The following is a 27,116-nucleotide window of genomic DNA, read 5'->3' as shown; positions in this document are numbered from 1 at the left end:
CTGCAAAAATTACCGCATGTAAATCGGTCAAGTGGTTGCTGAGATATAAGCCTCGCAAAAGCGTGACCACGGCCGGCCGGCCTAAAATACAGGTTTACGCTATAACTGTATAGATTCGAGATATATGTTTAAGGGGATTATTAGTTTGGTTGTTAAAACTTGTATGTTTATGCCAGTAGGGTTAAGTTTGTTTACTTACTTCATTTAGCTGTATGGTAGGCATGTAGGTATATGCGCTTTTCGAGGAGCGCTGCAGATCCGAAAGTTTGCTCGCTTCGCTCGCACTTTGCTCGCTTCGCTCGCTTGATAATAAATTTATTTCATTTACCGATAAAACCTGTACCAAATACCTGTACCTGCGCCTATACCTGATCCTAATTGAAAACCTGTATTCTTTAAATCCACAGAGTTGACTTCCCGAGCTGGCTTTTATCGTTTTCACTCAATTTTTTAAGCGAACAACTGAGCCTAAAGCACGTGCTCTCTGCTCGGCGCCGGCCTCGGCCAGCCTGGGGCAGAGATGCACGCGCTGACGCCGCACCCGTGGTCCGATTGCGCCCATCTTTTGATACGATGGTCCGCCCCACCCAAAGTTTGTGTCCAGTAAATTTCACGTCGATACGCGGCGCCGTGCCGGCGCATTAAGACACATAAGGCTGACGGACGCAGACACGACTTATAATTTATTAAGTAAGTGATAATAAATTGAGCAATTCAACAAGTGGCCGTCAAACGAAGCAAGCCATGTGTAGTGTAGTGAAGTGTCGTGATAGGTACTTCTGGAGAACGTAGATAACCTGCTTTTCAATTCATAGTAAATACCTTTCATGAACTGGAGTACAACGGCCAAACAATGATGGAATTGTTATAATAATCGATGTTGTTATTTAGTTCAAAAATCAAGATTCTTTTCCCGACGAGTGCGACCTAATTTTATGGTTAGTTTTATCAATTCTGTTACCCGGCCATGCATAGAGTGGTGCATACTGCATACCTAAGCAGCTCTCTCCCTCTCCCTCTCTCTCTCTCTCCCTCTCCCTCTCCCTCTCTCTCTCTCTCCCTCTCTCTCTCTCTCTCTCTCTCTCTCTCTCTCTCTCTCTCTCTCTCTCTCTCTCTCTCTCTCTCTCTCTCTCTCTCGTGTTTCCAGTACTGGATGTTACTGCTCACCTCAGTCACCAGAGGACGGGGTGCCACTCACCCAGTTACCCAGAGACCACTGCCGGAAACTCAACAGAAAAGGATACAACGTCCTGGATAACAACTACTGGAATAAAGCGATAAATAAATACGTTACACTTTGTGAGTATGTACCATAATATCTAATATTGCCAATAAGCCATCAACACAATGGGTCAGGAAACTTATTTTTATGTCTTGGGAATTGTTTATGTCAGGAAATTTATTTTCATGTCTTGTCTATGCCGGTATGCCCCGTAGGGCTATCAGCGGACCCCACCACGCCGCGTAGGGGGGTGGGGCGTTTCGCCCCCCCCCCTAAGATCTCGGAAAGTTACTGGCCGATTTTCATAATTCAACGGCGTTGGATAGCCCGGCCACCGAACTATCTTGTGATCCAATTTCATTGACCGAAGTCCAAGAGATGACATCACAGGTCAGGTCAAAGGTCGAAATTTCACCGTTTACAGGCATTTCAAGAAATGCGTTGTGAAATTGAGTAAATTGGTAAGTTATTGAGAACCATCGATGGGCGAATTGTCCGTAAAAGACATATTTTGCTATTCAAGGCCATTGCTACCAGGTCAGGTCACAGAGTTCAGGTCACTGAGGGTCACAATGCGAAGTGTCGTGTGATTCATGTTTTATGGTCCATTTTATATGACAAATGCGATTATGTGGGTCAGGCAGACTATTGGGCCAGTTTTGGTTACGTTCTGGTGAAGGTCAGGTCAAGGTCAGGCCAAATTAGGTCAAGTTTCAAAGTTGATATTTTTGCATAAAATGGATTCGATTCGATGCAGCTCGTCATGGGAGTCTAATAATGGTCTTTGTTTTGCGCTACGTGGTCTAGAATTGCCAAAAATTGAGTTTGAAAATTTGACGTCATAATTTTTGAACAGTTTTTTAGCTATAGGTAACTTAGCCCAAAAAAGATATCGATCTGAAATTTGGTATGTACATAGCTAGAAGACGGTGGGTACTATCATATATATTCTGTTTTTTTTTTATACAAAAACTTTTTTTGATTTTCTGACTAATATACCTATACTAAAAAATACTTTTCTAATTTTGTGGGTCAAAATTGAAAACTTTAGAAAGTATGAGATAGCAGTTTTGTAGCCCCGTCACTTTTACAACTCTTATGTTTTGATCATTTTTCTGTATCTTCAAAGCTGTAAGCCTGACAGCTCTTCTCGCGAAACCTTTTGTTTGGATCGAAAATGACAGAACATGACCTCATTCTGACGTCATTTGTGGCCAACCCATCATTGCCTCTGGACAAAAATCTGGTCACAATGTGTAAAAGTGATGCCCGGAGGGGTCCTGAGATTTTGGTGGCGATAGTGCCGCCGTTTAGGAGATATAGTTACGGAAAAGGACAGAGGGGCGTTTCGCCCCCCCCCCCCCGCGGGGCGCGGGTTGAAGGCATAATATGGAGTCATAAGTTGCATAAAATGTGTGAAATTGTTGAGAGAATAGTCATGCCAAATTGCATTAGAAATAACTTGGTAGAATCTCACTTACAGATAACGGAAGCGCGTTCTGGGCGAACAAACTGCCCGACAGTATTATCTGGCTCCAGCGAGGTAACCAGCTGGATGTTGACAGCTGCATGGCAACCTGCAGAACTAAGGAGGAAATCGCCTGGATGGCGATGGGACTGTAAGTATGGGCGAGCGCGCAGAATTTTTTTTTTAGGGCAGCTCTTTGTATTCACAATAGAGAGATACAGATGCGTACAATACACACAATGCATCGTAGCGCCGAGCTACACCGCGCAAGGTACGGTGCCAGCTCGGGGTCATATACCTAAAGGATCCCGGATCAGGGCAAGGCTTTGTGCCGCAAAATCTCCCGTTATTTATTCGTACATTTGTCTATACCTCGCCACTATTAGACTATCAGCTTAAGAATAGACTGCCAGAGACTATGAGCTTACGACGCTTGGAGCACCACTGACAGAGGCCGCCGCTGAGTTGACTGTAAATGCCAAGAAGGAGGGGTTAGAGTGCATGCTGGAGCGGCTTCAAATTCTGGACTCTCATTTGGTCTTTTTCCTTTTGTGCAACAGCCTGTGGCTACCAAAGCTGCAATATCTACTGAGGGCCAGTCCTCTGCTTCGCCAGAGAAGGATTCTGCAGCCCCTAGACGACCTACGATGGCACTCACCGCTATTGCCAATGTGACCCTAGGGGAAGAAAGCTGGAAGCAAGCCGTGCTACCGATACGATATGGCGGGCTTGGCCTTCGTAGAACACTGGACGTGGCTTTGCCAAGCTACGTGGCGTCTTTGCATTCTTGCTATCAGTTGCTAGTGCCCATGCTGCCAACGAATCTGAGCATCGGCGTAGAGCGCGAGTGCACATTAGCTGTTGATGACTGGCTGGCTGTGACTGGTGGTAACTTGGAGGTCCCTCACGAGGACGCCAAAGGACAGCAGCGTGCATGGGACACGGCATAGACCTCTGTATACAGAGGTCTATGGACACGGTGATCGCGGGGCGCCTCCAAGCTGCACTACTCGGGAATGCAAATCAGTTTGCTCGGGTCCGATTGCTGAGTGCCGGCACATCTGAAAGTGGTACTTGGCTACACGCGATACCATCTGGAAATCTCGGCACCCTGCTCGACAACGACACACTGCGTGTCTCAATCGCGCTGAGGATTGGAGCGGATGCGTGTAGTCCTTATCAATATGCGTGTAGTCCTTATCAATGCAAATGCGGTGCAATCGCAGACAACAAAGGGTATCACGCTCTAACGCGCCGTCTCAGTGCAGGCCGAGACACACTGCACCGAATGACGTTATACGACGTGCCCTTCTGTCAGCTGGAGCCCCGTCCATCATGGAACCTACCGGAGTTGACAGGGGAGACGGCAAACGACCGGATGGGATGACGGTCTTTCCTTACTCCAAAGGAGCCAGCCTGGTGATGACGCAGCCTGTGTAAATACTCATACCGAATCCCACATCTCCTCCACTGTCGCATCTGCCGGAGCCGCCGCCCAAGACGCCGAGCAAAGGGAGTGCAGAAAATACACGAGCCTCTCGGTCTCTCGGACCGTTTTCTATTTGAACCGGTAGTATTTGAAACTGGAGGAAGCTGCGGTCCCTCGACGAGATCATTCGCCAAACAGCTCGGAACAACGCTTACCAACGTCTCAGGCTACCGCCAGAAGACTGCTTGGCTCTGGCAACGGCTTTCAATGGCTGTCGTACGAGGGAACACCGTTTCCCCAAACGACGATCAAAAGTCATATCCATCAAATAGGTGTATCTTATCAAGATGGAGTGTTACAATTACTCTCGTAAGGCTGGCTGTGTGAATGGAGACGTGTAGCAGCTGCGTGTAATATCAACTAGGTACACATTTCGTAAAACCCGTGCCCTGATCCTAGGTGAATGCTGATGCTTGCGTCAGGTGTAATCTATCGTCACAATTAAGGTTGCCTATTTTTGTGATAAGGTGTAGAAAAATTTGCAGTGTACTCAAAGACGTGTTGCACTTTTTTACCTCATCTGCTATCTACGAAGGTCATTTGGTCTTCCCCATAGCAAGATCAAAGGTATCTACCAGTATAGCGCCTTTTGGGGCGACTAACGGAGCGAGCGAGGGGGTGAGTCTTGCACGTGCGAAATTTCGAGGGGGTACCTCCAACTGACTTGTGCACGGCACCCTACAGACCGGTTTCTAGCGATGTGCCAAATTTGAGCACAGTCGGCCCAGCCGTTCTCGAGATCTGGGAGCGGCACCCTGCACGTGCGCACGTGCAAAATGGGTCCCAACTGACTTTTGCACGGCACCCTACTAACTGGTCCCTAACCGTGTACCAAATTTGAGCGCCATCGGTCCAGCCGTTCTCAATTGTATGTCAATTGTCAGATAATGTAGTTTCCTGGCCGAGCCCGAGACACCAGGGTATGTTTCGTTCATGTATCATTTTTTTAACCCATTTACGCCCTTCGTTGCGTTTTCGCAACGCAAGCAAGCGTCGACGTGATCGAAGCTTGAGAAGTGTGTAAAAGAGACTAACCGATGAGACAAGTTTCAGCGTGTGTAGCATGGTTGTGCGCATGATACTACGCAGTTACAAGTCTGTGCGGCCGGTAAGTTACTGCCTAGAGCTCCCAGAGGGAAGTCGAAGGTTTTGTGAGTGATGACGTCACGAAAACCAAGATAAGTAGGCTAAGTGCTTAATAATATCGTAATGAAAATTGTGTAAACATATTCTGCAGAGTCCCTACAATAGCGTAGATATGCATTTTGTTAAGAAATAATGCTATAAAAAGGGTTTGTGACTATTTTCAAATATGACTACGGTCGCGTTGCGGGAACGCAACGAAGGGCACATCGAAAAGACAGCGGTGTTGCGAAAACGCAACGATGGGCACATTGGCAGGGTAGCGGAAGTATGAATATCAACAGTAGACTTCACTCGTGATACGCTGTGGGTTCTCTCTTTCTCTCCCCCATCTTCCTCCCTCTCCTCCTCGTTCCCCAACTCTCTCCCCCTCTCTCTCTCTCTCTCTCTCTCTCTCTCTTTCTCTCTCTCTCTCTTTCTTTCTCTCTCTCATTTTGTAGCCATGAGGCTGTAGCGGCGGAACATCTTCAATTAAGGGGGGGGGGAGCATTGCTGACTTTTGGTCTCATTCTTTCCATTTCCATTTCCATGCAACGCCTATCGGGATAATGTTAAAATGGCAAAATCAAGGGGGGCACGGTGCCCCGGTGCCCCCTCCCCCGCTCCGCCGCCTATGCCATGAGGGACGTATATAGGTATGTTTAGTGCCATGCGTTCGCACGTAAAATGTTGCGACACATTTCATATTTGCTGGCTCAAACAGCCACAAACACTCCTTGCTTTTTCTCTCGCAGATTTTCGGCCTCGGGCTGTTCGTTCACTAAGCAATGTGTTCCCATGCATCTGAAAATCGCATGGTAGGAAAAGGACCCATGCATCAAACGGTCGGCGATGATAACGGAGCTGAGAGATGATTAGGTCCTTTGGAAATTGGATCTACTATGTACATTGTGCATAAATAATGAATAACGGGGATGTATTCTGGTATCAGGCGACAGATAGGCATCGCCATTCTCTGGATAGAATCTGCTGACTACCAGCATTTACGTTAGAAAAGATAACTGAGGGTCGGCAAATAGTGGGATAGGCCCCCTCTGAGGGTAGCTGAGCCCTTCGGCAGGGGTAATGATGTGGAGTATACGCCTGTTTTCTTACTTTGATAGGCTTTTTATCTAATCAGACCATTTTTAGAGCTAGCAGGATTATTGGAATTAGGGGAGACATTTGTCTGACCGGACACGGTCAATCGTAGACTGGAGACTGAGCCCAGCCAGTGGGCAGCCGCCACCCATGACCCACCCCCTTCCCCCCTCCCAAGCACTCACTGCACCCGGCTACAGGCGCGCTCCTACGTGAGCTGCCCGATTGCGATATACGTTGCCGGTCCAGCCCGGAACAGGGGGATGAGGCGTGGAGGAGGATTCAACTATCCTGAAGATGGAAAGGATGGATTGACGTCGAATCACCATTCTGTCCTGGCATTGTCTCGAGAAAGAGGTTACACGTGAAGGTCGCTGAGAGTGGGGCCATGAACATTTTGGATTAGGTGTAAACATGATAAACTGGGAGTCGATTTGTTGTGATGCGCTACGCCTTACGCGGGTAATTTGTTAGAGCCGGATCGGTCCTTTTTTCTTTTTGCTGAGAGTGGGTACGACTAGCCTGCAATGGAATTTAACTTTACTCCTAGGAGGGTGGTTAAAAATGATTGCGGATATACGCGCATACGAGAGGCACTGGTTTACTCCCAATCCTCCCAGTATTCAGTGTGCACTGTGCAGGGTCTGATAGGTGGAGGTAATGGATCTGTCTAGCTTCCAAAAAGAAAGCATCACCCTGGATACGTGTCGACCACAACTTTAAATGAACAGCAATGGACAACGTAATTGGTTGATAATGACCGTGTTGCCATCTCCCCGTTCGCGAAGCATGAAGTTATGCTTCCTCACTGAGGCTCTTAGGCGGGTTATAGAGCATGACGGATGTGGGTTCCGCATTTTCAAGCAATAGTTGTCAACAGTTGATTGATGTTTTGTCAAAACATATTAGCATATACGGCAGTTCAGTGTACTTTATGTCCGTCTGATGTGCCCGTCGTTGCGTTTTCGCAACGCTGATGGCGCCCGGTGTGCCCTTCGTTGCGATTTCGCAACGCATGTTTTTTACGTTTTTCTCGAGAAACTTTTGCTGCAGGCAAAAATTATTTTCGATTCCATACAAGGCCCTGGAAGGAGCATAACATATTTTGATTTCGTCGATTTTCATGATGGTCAATATTCCTGGGCATAAATGGGTTAAATCTGTATCACGTATTACCTAAGCACCGGGAAGTGATCGCCGCCGGGCGTGCGCCGGACGCCGCGCGAGAAGCATCCGTAGCTATCATAATTAGGAGAGAACTACCATACGACTGCAAGACGTTAGTAAAACGACTATGACTTCTTTACGACTAGCGACAGTTAACGTCAACGGACTGAGAACGAATAGACCATTAGCGTCCAAAAGACGAAAAATGTTTACCTGGTTTAAAAAATTGAATTTAGATTTTGTATTCTTGCAAGAAACTCATGCAGACGAAGCTTGCGAGAAATTGTGGCTTAACGAATGGGGTGGAGAAGGCTTTTTCGCAAACGGAACTGACATAAGCAGAGGAGTAGCTATACTTTTGAAGCCAGGCTTCCGCGTTAAAGTAATAAAGGTGCACAGAGACCCCACAGGCAGATTTGTTTTGCTTGAACTAATTATGCAAGGTGTTAAACTGATACTCTGTAACGTGTACGGGCCCAATGCCGATGAGCCATCCACTTTTGAAAAGATGTGCGAAACATTAAGCTTGATCGATAGCGATTATATCGTTTTAGGGGGAGATTTTAATTTCTGCATGGATACCAGCATTGATCGTCAATCGGTTAAAAAATGCCCACAAAATAACCGTAAATGCAGAGAGGTCATTATGAACTTTGCGAATGCGCATGATTTAGTGGATATTTGGAGAGTAAATCATCCTTGCCGCAAACAATTCACTTTTTCTAGAAAGTTGCCACCTTCAAAATCACGGATAGATTTCTTTTTGTGTAGCAAAGCATTTATCCTAAGTAAAAGTAGTGCGCAATCAGAAATAGTCGATGGCTACCTCACCGATCACAGTTTAGTCAGTCTTACGATAGAAGTAAATAGTTGTGAGCGTGGCCGCTCGTACTGGAAATTTAATAATAGCCTGTTGAAAGAAGATGCCTTCGTAGAGTTAATAAAAATGCGTATCCCACAGATTCTGGCAGAAAATGAACATCCTGAAATGTCACCAGGCCTCCTCTCCGATACTCTTTTAGCAGTACTTCGGGGAGACATAATTTCTTATGCGACTCGAAGAAAAAAAGAATTATGTGGGAAATTTGATGCTATACAGTCAGAAATAGACACGATATCTCAGGCGACATCTCCCACTGCGGCACAAAACAGTAGGCTACAGGCAGCTAAGGGTCCAGCCGTTCTCGAGATCTGGAAACGACCCCTGCACGTGCGCACGTGCAGCAGCACCCCAACTCTGGCACATGGATATGCAGTGCCTAGTGGGTGCCTACCTACATGCCAACTTTCAGCGCAATCGGCCAAGTAGTTACCGAGATATTGCAACAATTACAAAACCGACACCTCTTCGTTTTGCACGTGGCACGTGCATAAGGGGTCACCCACATGCATCGGGAATAGTCCAATACTTGGTAGAAGGAATGAAGCTACCCTACAAAAATTACCGCGTGTAAATCGGTCAAGTGGTTGCTGAGATATAAGCCTCGCAAAAGCGTCCGCACGGCCGGCCGGCCGGCCGGCCGGCCGCTCATACTCAGAAATTTCCGTTAATCTAAGGAAAGACTCCGCTCGCTTCGCTCGCTCCGTAATAAACTATATAAAAGTTCAAATTTGGCAAATAATGTTAAAATGTCACATAGGGCGGGAACAGATGAGGGAGCCGGGGCGTCTGTCTTCGACTTTTCTGAACAGCGGGACCCTCACTCCACCAAACTTATGTCGAAGCCAACCTGCAGTTACATAGATCAAAATCGTTATGCAAAAAAAAAAAAATATAGGAAAAGTTACAACGAATTTCACGTCAATTGCAATATTCATTGTTTAGCTTCAAAGAAATATCGAATTTCGAGTTTGTCCCCGACCCTCAGGTTATAATAATCCAGTTACATAATAAAAAAATTAAATATAGAAATATGTAAGTTCACTTAGCATGTCCTTTCCACAGTGATGAATGTATGTGTGGCTTCCGAACATTCTCGTCTTTGGATAAACCAATACAAGCGCATCTATCCAGAGCTGCAAAGCCGGACTCGAGGCTGTTTTTCTTGATGAAGTACAGGGGACCAACAAAAGGTGAGCTTGGGCTGGTCCTGCATTAGTACCGCAACAAGGAATCGTGACGATAAAACAATAAATTACGATTCCTTATCTGCGCCTGACCTAAGACTGACTGTTATATGCACGCTGTTTCGCAATTGTTACTCTCTGAAGACGTTCAATTCATGCATGAAATGAAATATCCAATTTCTAACTACGTAAGATATTTCACAGCAATTAAATGCCCAAGAGTTGAATAATATTGCGAGGACATTACCCCCTACCAGGCACCGAGCTGAAGGGTGTTTTTACGCCCCCTCAGGTTTTTCGCAAATATCTTAACCCTCGCCGGCCGAGGGGGGGGGGGGCGGGTGCCGCCCCCCATAGGGTTTTTTTTCGCGATAGCTCCGAACACGCTGGCGATAGAGAGTTGAAACTTGGCATACCTGACCTTTGATCCAAGCCGCATCTTTTGACACCAACCGCATTTTTGGGTCAGGTCAGGTCACTGACCTATGACGTCATAAGTGAACCTCTGCACGGTCTTCAGATGTCGCAACTTCGCAACGCCCTCACTGCCAGAGGAGATGTCACAGGGAAATGAAACTTGCAGGATCTAGTATCCATTATGAGTCTCACAACTTGTATATCTCGGATTTTTCCTAAAGGTCATGTGAGGTCAGGTCATTTTCGTGACCTCACCATTATAAGTCAATGGGGAAAAATGAAAACTGCTATTCTGGCGCCGGGAACGATCTCCAACTATCTCAAGCACACATAATCGTGATTTGATGCACTCCTTGCAAGGTTAGATGCGTCACTTTTGCAATGTTGACCTTGCGTGGCGTCATTTATGACGTCATCAAGGTCATATTAGTTTTTCGTCAATAACTCCCGATCAAATTGACCTAGCGAGTCGAGAAAGCCACCAATGGACTCAGGAAGACCCGCCGAATCGAATGATATGCGACATGACCTCTTTCGACCTACTTCGTGACCTGGGGGTGCTGACCTGACCTTGACCTGAGGTCAACACCCTAAGTTGACCTGACCCGAACAAAAAGCGTATCATTCGACGCGCCTGAGCGAGGCGAACACGATGCCGCCAAAATCGCGGCTCTGCGGCCGTTTTTTGCGAAGTTATTCACCAAAAACTGAACCGTTCCCTGGGGCACTTGACCTGACCTCAGAGGTCACCGGTTGACCTAGGACCTTAAAATCGGGTACCAATCTCTGCGTCTCGTAACGGCGCACACGCTCGTTTTTTCTGCGACGCGCTAGCTCCACCAAGGGCGAAACGGCGAGGGGGGGGGTCGTACCCGCCCCCCCCCTCGGCCGGCGCGTATGTAGAAAACCAATAGGTCCGGCGAGGGTTAATGATTAAGAATGACGTAGCTACACAGAGTGACCGATCGCTTTGAAAGTTAACCCTCGCCCGCACATGGGGGGGTGGTTGCCACCCCCCCCCAGGCAGTCTTTCTGCTCTGCATTCAACATTTTTAGAGCTAGAAGGCTGATTTTTCGTATAGCTGCTCGTCTATCCTTTCTTGATGTCCACTGAAAATTTCAAGTTTCTGTGATTTTTGGTTTCGGAGATATGACCTTGTTTTTCAGGTCATGTCATGACCCAAATGGCCAATTCTCAACATCTTGCGTTTGCCATGGGCCTTGTGAGCTTTTGACACCCTGATTTCGGCCTTTTTTGCCAGTCTTACCTCCCACCTATCATGGAACATGTTGTTCGACGATGTACAGGGGTCAAGGTCAGGGTCAAGGTCAACCTAGGTCATCTAAGATAATTGCGTTTTAGGCAAGCTGAATTTACTTTTTGTGAAGTTTTTTGACTGCATTTTTGGTAAAAGCTTCTCAGATCATGATTTCTTGTGATATGGACCCAAAAACAATCGGTGCACACATCAGTATACACACAGACACACACAGACATACAAACACATATAATTGACTTCATGACCTAACTTGACCTGAAATGACCTCAGCAGCAAAATTCTGGTCGGATAGTGTGACAAAGAGGTTCTAGCTGGCTTGGCACCAGAAAACAGCATCGTCATCGGTATTTGATAAGCAGCGCACTTGATATCCAACGGTGACCCAAAACAGCAACATTTTTTAGTTTGACCTGACCTGGAAGGTCAATGACTGACCTGAGAAGGTAAAACTGGGTATCATTGGATTCGTCTCTTCCCAAAGAATCTTTTTGGTCTTTACTGCTAAGCTCTATCTCCAACAGGAACGAAATGGCGCGGGGGGGTGGCAACCCCCCCCCCATGTGCGTTCTAGGATGGGAAAATGGCATGTGCGGGCGAGGGTTAAGCGATTAATAGCAACAGTGTGAGCTTAGTATATGTCTCGGAATTTCGATATTAGTGACCTAGGGTCAGGTCAATTTTGGGACCTCCCATTACCAATGGAGAGATCAATAGGAGACACATTTTAAACTGAAATGCGCCTCTTTTGGACGAACGTCGTTCTAACCACTCTTAAACATCGTGTTACAGGTAAACATGACACGCTGAATCGGAAACTTGCACCCGTGACCCCTCTTTCTACCCCTGAGGACATCTCAGGTCATGACAGGTTTCCAATAGTTTTCGACAATAACTTTGGATAGAGACACGTTAGAGCGATGAAAATACCTCATATGTGTTCAGCTCGACGATACGGATAGACTGATATGCAGCATGACCCTTTCCCGTCAGGTCATTACTTTAACCCTATTCCTGGCGGGCTCCGCCGGGACAAGAAACTGGCGGGGGGGGGGCCGATTCGGCCCCCCCTTCAGATCTCAAAAACTACACATCGCAGCGACAAACGGTAAACGGCATCGGATACGCACGGTCAAGATCTACAATTTTTACTAAGGTCATTTTCAGGTCAGGTCAAAGATGACGGCACAGGGGTCGAAAAAGTTAAAATGGCGGCGCTAGATATGGAGAGAGTTTTTCTCGAATAACTTTCGAATTAGTCAAGATAGGAACAAACTAAGGGCATCATCGTGATCCTCTCGTCAATCCGCATCGAATGATATATATGTTGACCTCGAAAGGTCAAGGTCAAAGGTTGACCTCAGGTCACGTGACCTCGAGGTCATCATGTATATCATTCGATGCGTCTTGACGAGCTGAACACAATGAGACCATCCACGCGTCTGTATCTTGTTCCTGTACGGAGTTATTGGCCAAAAACCTTTGGTGACCTTTGATGACGTCACATGACCTCACAGCTGCCCAACAGCAAAACAGACCTCAAGGTAGTGAAGGTTGATCGTATATGAAGTCATGTATGGTATATGGGGCCATTCCGACCCGTTTTAGTGGTAAAAACAGGGAGTTGATTTTTCCCCCTTTGACTTATAATGGGGAGGTCGCGAAACTGACCTGACCTTAGGTCACCGATATCAAAATTCCGAGACATACAAATTGCACATACTGGTACCCTAACTAAAGCCTGAAGAGAAGAAATTGATCGGTCAAAAACTCTAGCTCTGGCGTGATTGCAAACTTTTCTGAGGTAGGGTCACCAAACCGCCTCTGGTGACCTGACCTGAGGTCAGATCAACTCAAAATTTTCAGACATGTTGCGTAGAAGCCTTTTAGGAAAAGTCAGAAAATTTGAGCTTCCTAGCTCAACGCGTTTGGGAGAAATAACCAAAAAACCTCAGGGGGGGGGGGCTCCTGAGGCCCCCCCGCCAGGAATAGGGTTAATCTAAGGTCAAATTTTCAAAGTAACGTTCCTAGGTCAAACTATTGTTCCTTCGACTCGTCTCGACGAGAGGAATACGATGCTGGGAAAATTATCTGACTATGTCGAGTCAAAAGTTATTTCAGAAAAAAATTTCAAACTGCAAATTTTCAGAGTGTTTACGTTCGCTTAACCGTTGACCTGAGGTCAAATCTAAGACACATGCAGAAAGAGCGTTAAAAGGGCTACCGTACGCGCTTTTCTGCGGCGCTGTAGCTCTGGGTTCCCGCGTTATGCGCCGCTGTTTCGAATATCATTGTAATAGACAAAACGTGATCTTTGATAGCTTCTGGCGACCTGACCTTTGACCTCACCTAAAAAATGACGGAAGTATTTTCTTCATTATTTTTGACGCTCTTTCGATTGCCGCTTACCGCTGCTACGTGGTCCAAGAGCCGAGTCAGACAGGGGGGGGGGTGAAAACGTCCCCGCACACCAAGGAAAACTCTGACCACCAGCACGGCACGGGTCATTAACCAAATATCGTATTATGTCAGCAACATAGCGTAGCCTCAGGTTACGAGCTTTCAGCTGTGTCAGGTCTTAACGTAAATGTTAAGTTTATGTTCTATGCGATGTTTGGTCAAGCTGAGCTGTGGTGCTGCATTTGTTACTTCAGAGTGTGCTCATTATACGGTGTGATCCTAAAAGAAGAAGAAAAAACATTACGCAGCCTAACGGCTTCGGCGATTCCAAACGACCCCCGCGCCGTGTCGTACTAGGGGAGGGGACGTTTTAACCCGCGCCCCACTGGGGTCTGCGTATAGGGGAAGCGGGGGTAACACCGCCCCCCTAAGCTTTTCGCCAAAATGAGAGAATATGTGTGTAGTCTCTTGGTAGTTATTGTCTTGGTTACAATATTTAAACATTTTCTCACGTGTTTTAGGTACTTATTTTGCATTTTCCTAAAAGGTTTTCATGTATCACGACTTTTAAAAATACCTTGCATATTTGCCACCTACAAATTGTGTGGGTAACCCCGCCACCGGTGTTGATGTTAACCCAGCCCATCCCTACGAAAGCTTTTCATTGTTCAGAGATCGCGTGCGATGAGTTTCCTGTCGGTAAGTGGTAATTTTCGCAAATAATCGGTAATGGACACATAAATAGGTATAGGTTCATCAGCTGTTTGCCAGTTTTATACAGCTGGCAAGTGCTTGGTCGGGATGCATGAAAATAAAGTAAAAAAATCAAATAAGCTGCTTTTTCCCGACTTAGGAACATCTACGAACATAAATAAAGCATGTCTTTGGAGTTTCATCACTTATCACGCTGCGAACAGGAAACACCGCAACCTCAATTGGGGGAACACCGCCACGGGGTGGCGGTGTTCCCCAATAAGTGATCACAAGCAAAAATCGCCAGCGGCAAGAATGTACTACACGGTTCAAGCAAACCTATCTTACTGGACAAAGCCGATCAGTTATTTTTCGACGTAATCAAGTAAATCAAAATGAGTCTCTACTTAAAGACATTCAAAAGTGCTCCCAACTCATCGATTTTTTATAAGAGAATGTGCATTTTTCTTTAAATGCCCACATTGAGCTTCGATTACACTGAAACACCGGAACACAAATCAGAAGACGCTTACCTTCGTGCGGTTAATAGGAAATAACGGATTTTCACACTTTAAAGTTCATACTTTCGCCGCCAGATGGGGTGGCGGTGTTTCCCACAGTGGCGGTGTTCCCCCCGCTTCCCCTAACACGCCCTACTGGGGGGGGGGGGGGCTATTCATAGCCCCCGTCCTAGCTCCGAAACTACTGAGCCGATCGTCAAAATTCAAACGGCTTCTGATAGCCCCGGAAAAACTGTCGAGCGAAACCTAATTTCATTGACCTCGAGGTCACCGATGACGTCACAGGTCAGGTCAAAGTAAAAAATATTAGCATTTTGGCTTGTTCACGTTTTGGGCTCTGGCCGCCGCCTTACAAGACAGATCAGGCTCATTTTTGGTTCACACACTCGTGAACAGATGCTCTAGATGCCCTGAGGGTACGAAACTTGTACTTTGATTTTCAGGTCAAGGTCAGGTCACCACAGGTCACGAAAATATTTTATCATGCGTCGGTCACGTGACACATGTTTTATGGTCCATTTAGGCCAAAGATTTCGAATTTGATGTCGTCTGTGTCCTTCGAGGTCATTTTGAGTCGAATTTAGCTTGGGTCAGGTCACTTTCAGGTCAAAAAAGGTCAAATTTGGAAGTTATTTTTTTTTTCAACAAAAAAGGTCTCTATTGGATGCAGTTTGAGCTCAGGAACACGATGGTGCTATTTACATTGGCGTACGATGTCAAATACGTGCTGAAAAATTGATTTGAAAAATTAATAATTGTGAATTTTTTGCAATAATGCGTATAACTTGGCCATTTTTGAAGATATTTAGCTAAAACTTGCTAGAGTTAGTCATAATGATGCGTTCTATCATATATATTCCGTTTTTTCTTCAAAAAGTTAAAAACTTAAAAAAAATGTAAAAATATTAATTTTGAATTTTATTACATTAAATTTTCGAAATTTTCAAAATTTCGAAAATCCGAGATTGTAGTTTGATAGCGCATTCTATTCTGAGTCCTCTCATGCAAAGAAATTGGATCTAGTTTAACCCTCGCACGACCAGGCCATTTCTCATAACACGAACGACCAGGGGGGGGGGGGTTGTTACGACCCCCCACCCTGGCGTTTCGAAACGGAAGGTCGTAGAGCTTAGCGGAAAAAACCAACGGATTGCTCTCAACGAGATCTCGCGATTGGTGGTATATTTTTTGGTCCTAGGTCAACATTTGACCTACTTTTGACCGGTCAAAGGTCAAATTTTCGGAAAAATAGACTTTTTTCAACTTTCGGCGGCGATTGCGGCAAAACGGTGGGAGATATCGACTTGAAACCTTCACTATCGTGTTCCTTGATCAATTCTCTATCGTTTGGTATGTATTTCGTTTCCCTAGCTCTAAAAATGGCGCGTTGGGAGCGCCGGAAGTCGGCAAGGTCACAGTCGGCGGCAGAAATTCGAAAAATCAAAATTTAAATTTTTGAAATCTGATTGTATTTTTGGATTTGGGAGGTCCATTTGCTCCCTATAGAAGCTAATATTGCTGCATATTCCCATTGAGGTGACAACAATTAGCAAAATAGTGGTTCGGGCGCTTTTCAAAAATAGTACCGGACGCTGTTCCTCTTGTGACGTCATAGCTCCGTGACCTGACCTGACCCGGTCAAATTTCTTATACCATATGATAGCCAATACTTGCCCCAACATGCATGGGAAGTTTCATCATGATCCATCAACCGATGTCCGTACCACCGGCAGGAAACCTCGGGCGTTGGCACTCAGTTTGTGAAAATCCGGCCGGAGGCTGTACCTCTTATGACGTCATAACTCCGTGACCTGACATGACCCGATCAATTTTTTTTTCGACAAAAGATGCGCAAAGGTTGCCCCAGAGGGTATTGAAAGTTTCAGCCCGCTACGACAAGCCGTTTAGTGTGCACTTCGAAAAAACCTCAGGGGGGGGGGTTGATACAACCCCCCCTAGGCGTTCTAGGGTTAAAAACTGAGCTTTTGGGAGCGATTGTCGTGGTTCAATGTTTTGCGTCGAAATCGGCCGAACATGACGTCGCTCTGACGTCATTTCCGGCCGACCTATGGTAGCTACGAAGTTCATATTTTGACACAAGGTGTCAAATTGAATCAGAAGAAAGTACTGAAAGTTTGGCGTCGATACGTCAAGCGGTTTGGAAGTTATTGCAGAAAAACGGGAGGGGGGCTATGAATAGCCCCCCCCCCCCAGTGGGGCGCGGGTTAACGCCCTCCCGTCTAGCTCGGCCCCTGGGCCAGGTAGCGACATGAAGCAAGCGGCATTGAAAAGACATTAAAAAATAATGACGGACATATTCAGTTTTGTTTTTGGTTCAGGTCAAATGCCAGGTCGCCAGAGATCATTAAAGGATAGGTAAACTTTGTCTATTTTAATTGACCAATTTTCGAAACACTAACGCATAACTCGGGAACCAATAGAGATACAGCGCCACCAAAAAGCGCATTCGATAGCTCTTTCACAGGCCTTTCTGGGCATTTCTCTCAGATTTGATATAAGGTCAACGGTATGGGGAAAAACTCTAAAAGGAACAATTTTTACGAAAATGTTTCGCTGTAATGGCTTTTGGCACAGAGAGTAACGCCGTTTTGCCAGCATCGTGTTCCTCTCGTCAAAGCGCTCCGAATGAACTAAAATTTGACATTTCGTTTTTTTTTAAATTTGATATCACGTCAACGTCATGAACTGGCCGCAAAAGGTCATGCTGCATATCAGTCGGTCCGCATAAAGAGCAGAACACATCAAAGGCAATTTCATCGCTCTAGCATGCATCTATCAAAAGTTAATAGCGTTTTTTTTTTTATTTTAGCTCGAATGCTTGAATGGACGGATTGACAGAGCCTAAACCCACGCTAAGCAGAGCTTGTTGCGTAGACCCCGACCCCTACCGCCCGATCACGCAATTCCAGGTAACGAGATAATTTGATGCCAAAGTTTATCGTGCCCTTCAAAGCCGAGCAGCGTATTTACAAATTGCAACCGAGCTCCGCCGTAGGGTATTTTATTTCCGCCGTAGTGTATTTAACTTGGGGTATTTTCTACCATACATCTGCCTGAGCTTGGGGTAATTACAATTTGGCGGCGACGTTCAAAAATGATGCACCTTTTTTCGCAGTAAAGGTTATCGCATGTGCATATTTTTGCCTTTTGGTTGCGCTTTTCCCTCGCTCGTATAGGGGGAGGCGTTGAAGGGACCCCATCGGTTTTTCGTGAGTAACTCGCGTAAAAACCGTCCGATCGCGACGAAACTTTCAATGCCCCCGATTTTATCAATTTTACACCTACCCTGAAAATTTTATGACCCTGACCCAAATGACATTTGACCTGTGACCTATTTCTCGAGATCATGTTTGGCCCGAATCACGATTCGACGTATGTCGGCTCGCATTAGCCGCGCGTTTGCAGTCTTTACGTGGTTTCAAGCGTTGAAACATGTGATATGATGCTGGTCCCATGCATTAGGGTGGGTGTCAAGGTCACCTGAAGGTCAGGTCAGCTCAATGACCTTTGATGACCTCGGTTCACTTTTCCGAGTTTTACATGTTTCTAGGCTAGTTTTTGGAGCTGATTTCGAATTTAGCAACCATTCGAACATTGCAGGGGGTGTAACGAAATTATCCCGACACCTTTCTGAGTAATGTTCTCAGATTTGACCTCAGGTCAACGGTTTAGCCTCCAGAGGGCAAAACTCCAAAAATAGCCGTTTTTACGAAAAACGTTTTTTTCGGCAATAACTTTTGACTCAAAAGAGCCACGACATTACTTTTGCCACCATCGTGTTCCTCTCGTCGAGACGCGTCGAATGAATTATAATTTGACCTTGAAAGGTCAACGTGAAAATTTGACCTCAGGTCAAGGTAATGACCTGACCGGAAAAGGTCATGTTGCATATCAGTCGATCCGCAACGTCGAGCCGAACACATCTAAGGCGTTTTCAGCGCTCTAGCACGTCTCTATCAGAAGTTATTAGCGAAAAACTGTTAGATTCTGTTCGTGACCTGAGATGACCTCGGGGACATAACGAGGGGTCACAGTTGCCATTTTCCGGCTCAGTGTGTCCATTTTACCTACATCTCTATGTTTGAGAGTGTCTAGAATAGCGTTCGTGCAAAAGACGCTTTTCAATTTTCTCCCATTGACTTATAATGGAGAGGTCGCAAAATTGACCTGACCTTAGGTCACCGATATCAAAATTCCGAGACATACATTTTATAGATAATGTTGCTCTTATCAATCGCTGAAAGTTTCAAGGCAATCGATCAATCGGTGTAGCTATGACGAGCATTCTTATTTTTTTCTGAGGTGAGGTCACTTGGCGTGACCTGGTGACCTGACCTAAGGCGACCTGGATCTGAAATTTTAACAACATGTGCTTAAAAGATGCACGAACAGGTGTGCCAAAAACGGCGGCGCGGAGCGCCGCCGTTTTTGCCCTCCCCCCCCCAGCAGGGCGCGTTGCTCGGCAGACCCCAGCGGGGCGCGGGTTAAAAGTCACTGTCGGTTAGCCCGCGCCCTGATAGGGTCTGCCGAGCAGCGCGGTCTGATGGGGGGGGGGGCATTTTGCCCCCCCCCCCCCTAAGATCTCGAGAACCACGCAACAGTAGCGACAAGCGACAAACAGCGTTGGATAGCCCCAACGGGGAAATACCTTGTGACCCAATTTCATTGACCTCGGTCAAACCGATGACGTCACAGGTCAGGTCAAAGGTCAAATTTTCACCGTTTACAGGCATTTCAAGAAATGCGTTGTAGAATCGAGTAAAATGCATTTCATTGAAAATCATCGATGGGGAAATGTTCGTCAAACCCATTTTTTGCTATTTGAGGTCACTGATACCAGGTCAGGTCACAGAGGTCAGGTCACTGAGGGTCACAAATTAAAAATATCATGTGATGCATGTTTTATGGTCCATTTTATACGCCAAATGGGATTATGTGAGACAGACAGCCCTTGGGGTCAGTTGAGATTATGTTTTGGTGAAAGTCAGGTCAAGGTCAGGTCAAGGTCAGGTCAAGGTCAGGTCCAATCAGGTCAAATTTAAAAGTTGATATTTTGCATAAAATGGGTATCGATTCGATGCAGCTTGTCACGGGGAGTTCAATGGTGGTCTCCGTTTTGCGCTACGTGGTCTAGAATTGCTAAAAATTGAGTTCAAAAATTTGAAGTCATCAATTTTTAACAGTTTTTTCGCTATAACTTGGCCAAAAAAGAGGTATGGATCTAAAATTTGGTATGTACTCATATATCAAAGAGCGCAGGGACTATCACATATATTCCGATTTTTTTTCGAAATTCGAAAATTGTTTGGATTTTTTTTTTGAGTTTTTCTAAAAAACATTTTTTTTTTATTTTTTGGGCTAAAATCCCAAAATTTCGAAAATCCCAGATATTAGTTTTGTAGCGCCGTCTTTTCTCTACACAACCACATAAAGAACTTTAAAATTGCTTGTTAACTGTAGAATTGGCGAGCGTTTCAAGATATGTTTTTTGCTCATTTTTACTCGAACATGACCTCAGTTTGACCTCAATAACTCCTGACCCGAGGTGACTTGTGGCTTGAAATTGTGTGTGAAGGTGTCAAATTGATGCCCGGTAAGTTACCAAAAATTTGGCGGCGCTGCTCGCTGCCGTTTTCTCGCTATTTAAGAAAAACCACAGGGGGGGGGGGGGCAAAATGGCCCCCCCATCAGCGCGCGGGGTAGGTGTCGGTTAGATTAGCCTTGTGAGCTAGTGCAGACAGTTGACCAGGCTCCCGGCTGAGCAGGTCGTGTTATTGACGTTTCTCTGTGTTTCAGATTTTCGTCCCGGACATTTCCCCTATCGAGAGACACGGCTTCCGACGTATGGAAAACGCTTCAAACCTGACGACGTGGTCATATCAAAGAAATATGGCGTGACCTCAGATGGTAATAAATGCTACGCAGTGACAATTTTTACCTGTTGTAATTGGCTTTGGAAAATGAACGTTACGTGTTGGCTACCTTGATATAGCTGGTTAGCCCAGTCGATTGAGGATCAAAAGCGATCTGCTGCAATGCGTTGCATATTTTTCTTTTAGACTCAGACGATCCAAGATAAAAGTTTAACTGGTCTTCAGCAGCGGAACATCTTTATTTAATTTTCTTTCGTTTTCAGTGGTCAACTTATTTAACTTCAGACATCCACGAGCACTCACACATAACGAAACTGAAGCAAGAGTGAACTCAAAACAAACGAAAGGTAGGCAGCAATAGAAATGTATTGTTTTGAGATTGTTTCTCCACAAAATTTAATCATGCACTATTATAGAAGGGACTTTCCCAGCCAAGGTCCGTTACCGTGCGCATGGCCTTCGTATAGGGAAGTGATGTTCCCAAATAAGCTTTTTATAAAAAAAACGAGCATTTTGCTCTTGACATCTGTGCATAGGTACTGCTTTTCATACCTATATGATTCGTTTTCGGATTTACATATCCCTACACACACATGCACAATGAATGACATCTTTTTTCAGGTTTCTCCATTTATTTCAAGGCAAAGGCATATAGAAACCACAACTATAAGGAAACAAGAAGAAACAGGACTAGAAACCATACCTATAATGTTACGCGTAAAGTGGACGGAGCCAAAATACACTTCTTAAACACCAGCAGTTTTGAAGACCACATGGATATCAGCACACTCAATGGTAAGCCCAGTAAAATGACCAAAGTCGTGCTACATGTGCAATGCATACATGGTTATTTTGCATCCGATTTTGATAATAGCATATCATGGCACCGTCAAAACATACCACATTTCGTGTGGCAGCGCCGTCTCACTCTAGCAACACAACAGACGCAGTAAGCGGCGTGAATGCACTGACGGGTCATCGCTGAGAAACCGCAAAGAAGTAACAAGTCCATCAGGCTGGATTGGGCCACGCACCACACAGGGGCGGATCCAGGAAAACTCCAAGGGGAGGGTCATGAATCGAAGTGGTGCCCCTACCTATACCCAAAATTAAAAACTCAACGGATTTCGTCCACTTCATTTTGGTGGTGCCCCCATTTTCAGTTTTTTATTTTCAGTTTTTTATTTTTAGTCAGTATCTTAACTCTTAGCCACAACCACATTTACCAATTGTAAGCAAGTATATATGAATGTGCTATGTGTATATGTAGGTATATGTTGTGGACGCTGAGTAGTGAGTACTTACCAGGAACGTTATCAGGTAAGCAAATCGTTGTCAGTCCGACGAACTTGACACTGGCGTCTAAAGTCCTTGACACTTCAGGCTTGTCAGGGGCACCAAAGTCCTTCCAGGGACACCACAAACCTGTCAGGGGCACCTATGGCCTTGTAGGGGCTCCACAGGCCCGCCAGGAAGCAGGGGCACCACAGGCCTAGCAAGGACACTACAGGCCTGTCAGGGGCACAACGGGCCTGTTGGGCCCATGAGCACCCCTAGGGGCAGGGGCACCACAGTCCTTCCAGGGGCACCGCAGGCCTGTGAGGGGCACCAGCGGCCTAGCAGGGGCACCACTGGTCTATCAGGGGCACCACGAGCCTGTCATAGCCAGGCATCTCAGGCTTGTCAAGGCCCAGGGGCACCACAGGTCTGTGAGGGGCACCAGCGACCTAGCAAGGGCACCAGTCAACACAGGTCTGCCAGGGGCGCCACAGACCTGCCAGGGGCACCACAGACCTGCCAGGGGCACCAGAGGGCTGCCAGGGGCACCACCGGCCTTGCAGGGGCACCTTGGGCCTGTCAGGGGCACCACGGGCCTGCCGAGGGGCACTTCAGACTTTTCAGGGGCACCAGTCCTCTCCGGGCGCAGGGGCACCAGAGGCCTGCCAGGGGCACCAGCGGCCTAGCAAGGGCACCAGAGGCCTGCCAGGGGCACCACAGGCCTAACAAGGGCACCACGGGCCTGTCAGGGGCACCTCAGGCTTGTCAGGGCCCAGGGACACCACAGTCCTTCCAAGGGCACCGCAAGCCTGTCAGGGGCACCAGAGGCCTGCCAGGGGCACCACAGGCCTAGCAAGGGCACCACTGGCCTGTCAGGGGCACCTCAGGCTTGTCAGGGCCCAGGGGCACCACAGTCCTTCCAGGGGCATTACAAGCCTGTCAGGGGCACCAGAGGCCTAGCAAGGGCACCACAGGCCTGCCATGGACACCACAGGCCTGCCAGGGGCACCACCGGCCTTGCAGGGGCGCCTCAGGCCTGTCAGGGGCACCACGTGCCTGCCGGGGACACTTCAGGCTTGTCAGGGGCGTTACAGTCCTGTCAGGGCCCAGGGGCACCAGGCCCGTGGTGTCCCTGCTAGGCCTGTGGTGCCCCTGGCGGTCCTGTGGTGCCCCTGTCAGGACTGTGATACCCCTGATAGGCCGGTGGTGCCCCTGGCAGGTCTTTGGGCCCCCGGGCCTCAAGGGGGGGGGCCATGACCCATGTGACTCCCCCCCTTGGATCCGCCCCTGGCACCACATCTCTACTTGCTACTGTCTAAGCTTCTAATATAACTCCAAATGATCCATTCAACAATTGAAATTCAAGACCAATAAAAGTCCCAGAGAGCTGCTGAGAGTCAACTGCAAGGGTAGCCAGCTCACCAGTCATGATTTCAGTCAGCCAGGGTTTGGTGTTTGTTTAATTTTTCAAATATATAGGGAAACATAAACAAACTGTTCACGAACAAATGTGTTCGCGAACAGGTGACGTCATCAGTTAAATTAACCCGCGCACCGACGGGGGTCTGCGCCAACTTCGTACCGACGGGGGGGGGGGGCGGGCGGATGACCGCCCCCCCCCCTGAGATCTCGAGAACGAAGCAAGATAGCGACAAGCGGTAAACGGCAAGGGATACGCACGGACAAGGTCTACAATTTTTAAAAGGTCATTTTCAGGTCAGGTCAAAGATGACGTCACAGGGGTCAAAAAAGTCAAAATGGCGGCGCTAGGTATGGAGAGTTTTTCTCGAATAACTTTCGAACTAGTCAATATAGGAACAAACTAAGGGCAGCATCGTGATCCTCTCGTCAATCCGCATCGAATGATATATATGTTGACCTCGAAAGGTCAAGGTCAAAGGTTGACCTCAGGTCACGTGACCTCGAGGTCATCATGTATATCATTCGATGCGCCTTGACGAGCTGAACACAATGTGACCATCCGCGCGGCTGTATCTTGATCCTGTACGGAGTTATTGTCAAAAAACCGCTGGTTGATGACGTCACGTGACCTTGCAGCTGCCCAACAGCAAAACAGATCTCAAGGTAGTGAAGGTTGATCGTATATGAGGTCATGTATGGTTTATGGGGCCATTCCGACCCGTTTTAGTGGTAAAAACAGGGAGTTGATTTTTCCCCCATTGACTTATAATGGGGAGGTCGAGAAATTGACCTGACCTTAGGTCACCGATATCAAAATTCCGAGATAAACAAATTGTAGCTACTAATGACCTTATAACATCCTGTGACTTTCAAAGGCCTCCGACATCTACTGTAGCTCTGGCACGGTGACAAAGTTGCAAAAAGTGACTTGAGGTTGGGTCATTCAAAGTGACCTGGTGACCTGACCTTAAAAGATAGAAGGTTCAAACTTGCACACCATATGTAAAATTGATGAGAGAATAGTCGTACCAAATTTCGCGGCGCTACGCGCCGCGGTTTTCCCGCTATTCGCGAAAAACCTCAGGGGGGGGGGGCGGATATCCGCCCCCCCGTCGCGTCGGTGCGCGGGTTAAGGTAAAAAAACAACGAACAGTTCGCAAACGTTCATGAACTGTTCACGAGCACGGTAAAGAATGGTAGATAAGACCCCCTCCTTATCCGTTTCGCTCCTCATTGAGATAGAACCTTGCAAAAAAGCGAGCGTATGCGTCATTACGAGACACAGCAACTGGTATCCGATCTTAAGGTCTTTGACCATCCGGTGACCACTGAAGTCAGGTCGAGTGTCATTGAGTAGGGGTTCAGTTTTTGGTAAATAACTTCGCCGCAAATCGTGACAGGGCCGCGAATATGGCATCATCGTGCTCGCCGTGGCCAGGCGTGTCGAATGAAAGACTTGTTGTTTGGGTAAGATCATTTTAGGATTGTTGACCTTAAGTCAAGGTCAGGTCAAAACAACTCGCTAGCTAGCTCAATTTGATCGAGAGGTATTGTCGAAAAACTCCTACCGCACCAAACAAACTTAGTGGCGTCTTATACATTTTATTTGTGATAAATATATTTTCACAATTAAACTTATAATTAGTGAATAGTGAGTAGGGATTGTTTAGGAAAAAAGTTAACTTTTTATTCTAGTAAGGAAATAATGGACTAATTTCAATTAAAAACTCTTAGCAATCAATGAAAAACTCAACTCAGTCTCAAATCCTCACTTCTCGTAACCTTCCGATGTCTGCAAACAAGTTGTCGATACTGTTTGCGAGCTGGAGATGTGATTATCAGTTTGGTTTGAGCAGATCCCTATAATATCATCTTCGTCGTGTTGCATTGCGCTGTGTCTTCCTGAGACCCTAGGAGGCAGACTGTGCCGCAATGCCACCGCCAACGGCTATAAACCCAACCAGCTCGGCACGACGACCTTATCAAGTCGGCCGTCCAAGCATAGCGATCCTGAGAGCACCGTGAAAGCTGCTCCATTAGCACCGGCCAAATTACCCCGCATTGTCGTTTTGAAAAGTTTTGTCCAAAAAGTCATTACGTTATACGGAATTACTTGAAATCACTCTTAACCCGCGCACCGACGGGGGTCTGCGAAAACTTAGTACCGACGGGGGGGGGGGCGGATGACCGCCCCCCCCTGAGATCTCGAGAACGAAGCAAGATAGCGACAAGCGGTAAACGGCATCGGATACGCACGGTCAAGATCTACAATTTTTACTAAGGTCATTTTCAGGTCAGGTCAAAGATGACGTCACAGGGGTCGAAAAAGTCAAAATGGCGGCGCTAAATATGGAGAGAGTTTTTCTCGAATAACTTTCGAATTAGTCAAGATAGGAACAAACTAAGGGCATCATCGTGATCCTCTCGTCAATCCGCATCGAATGATATATATGTTGACCTCGAAAGGTCAAGGTCAAAGGTTGACCTCAGGTCACGTGACCTCGAGGTCATCATGTATATCATTCGATGCGTCTTGACGAGCTGAACACAATGAGACCATCCACGCGTCTGTATCTTGTTCCTGTACGGAGTTATTGGCCAAAAACCTTTGGTGACCTTTGATGACGTCACATGACCTCGCAGCTGCCCAACAGCAAAACAGACCTCAAGGTAGTGAAGGTTGATCGTATATGAAGTCATGTATGGTATATGGGGCCATTCCGACCCGTTTTAGTGGTAAAAACAGGGAGTTGATTTTTCCCCCATTGACTTATAATGGGGAGGTCGCGAAATTGACCTGACCTTAGGTCACCGATATCAAAATTCCGAGATATACAAATTGTAGCTACTAATGACCTAATAACATCCTGCGACTTTCAAAGGCCTCCGACATCTACTGTAGCTCTGGCACGGTGACAAAGTTGCAAAAAAGTGACTTGAGGTTGGGTCATTCAAAGTGACCTGGTGACCTGACCTTGAAAGGTAGGAGGTTCAAACTTGCACACCATGTGTAAAATTGATAAGGGAATAGTCATACCAAATTTCGCGGCGCTACGCGCCGCGGTTTTCCCGCTATTCGCGAAAAACCTCAGGGGGGGCGGATATCCGCCCCCCCCGTCGGTGCGCGGGTTAAGAAAACGCTGAACATCCTAAGCAATGGGACCACAACGTCGAAAGTTGTCTACAGCCCGAATATTACTTGCTATACAATTTTTTGAACGGAAGTAAAAGTTACCATTTTATAATCAAATTCATGTTTTATTGATTTTGAAAAAAATACGAAGGGGATTTTTTTTTGGAAGAAAACTCCACGGATTAGCTCCCCCAATGACACATGAATAGAGGCTAGAATTATTTCATTCACTTTTGTTATTTCATTCACTTAGACTAGACTTATTTCTTATCGTAAATGTGGGGGCGGCCAAATTATACAGCCGGCCAAATTACCCCATCCTCGCCTACCTTGTATGTACCACTTTCGAAAGATTACTGCTGAAAAGTTACGCAACTTTTTGCCCACCCTGCCATGCATGCAAATTTAAATCATATAGGGCTATTCACCTTCAGGAAGACAGACA

The 27,116-nt window shown here is 46.6% G+C and overlaps 1 protein-coding gene across 2 annotated transcripts in view; it reads left to right on the top strand.

The window, feature by feature from the left end:
- The first annotated feature begins 1,152 nt into the window (after positions 1-1,152).
- LOC122365388 overlaps positions 1,153-27,116 on the top strand; it is a 37,603-nt gene continuing 11,639 nt past the window's right edge. For both annotated transcript variants that reach the window (XM_043336554.1, XM_043336553.1), the window contains exons 1-6: positions 1,153-1,299; positions 2,706-2,841; positions 9,515-9,642; positions 20,762-20,872; positions 21,102-21,185; positions 21,460-21,633. In XM_043336554.1, coding sequence (XP_043192489.1) covers positions 2,792-2,841; positions 9,515-9,642; positions 20,762-20,872; positions 21,102-21,185; positions 21,460-21,633 — 547 coding nt within the window. In that variant the 5' untranslated portion in view covers positions 1,153-1,299; positions 2,706-2,791. The remainder of the gene's footprint in view (positions 1,300-2,705; positions 2,842-9,514; positions 9,643-20,761; positions 20,873-21,101; positions 21,186-21,459; positions 21,634-27,116) is intronic.

The sequence above is a fragment of the Amphibalanus amphitrite genome, unplaced genomic scaffold, assembly GCF_019059575.1.
Source record: "Amphibalanus amphitrite isolate SeventyFive unplaced genomic scaffold, NRLGWU_Aamphi_draft 000737F_arrow, whole genome shotgun sequence".
In the NCBI taxonomy this organism is placed as follows: Eukaryota; Metazoa; Arthropoda; class Thecostraca; order Balanomorpha; family Balanidae; genus Amphibalanus; species Amphibalanus amphitrite.
This window is presented reverse-complemented; position numbering and strand designations above follow the sequence as displayed.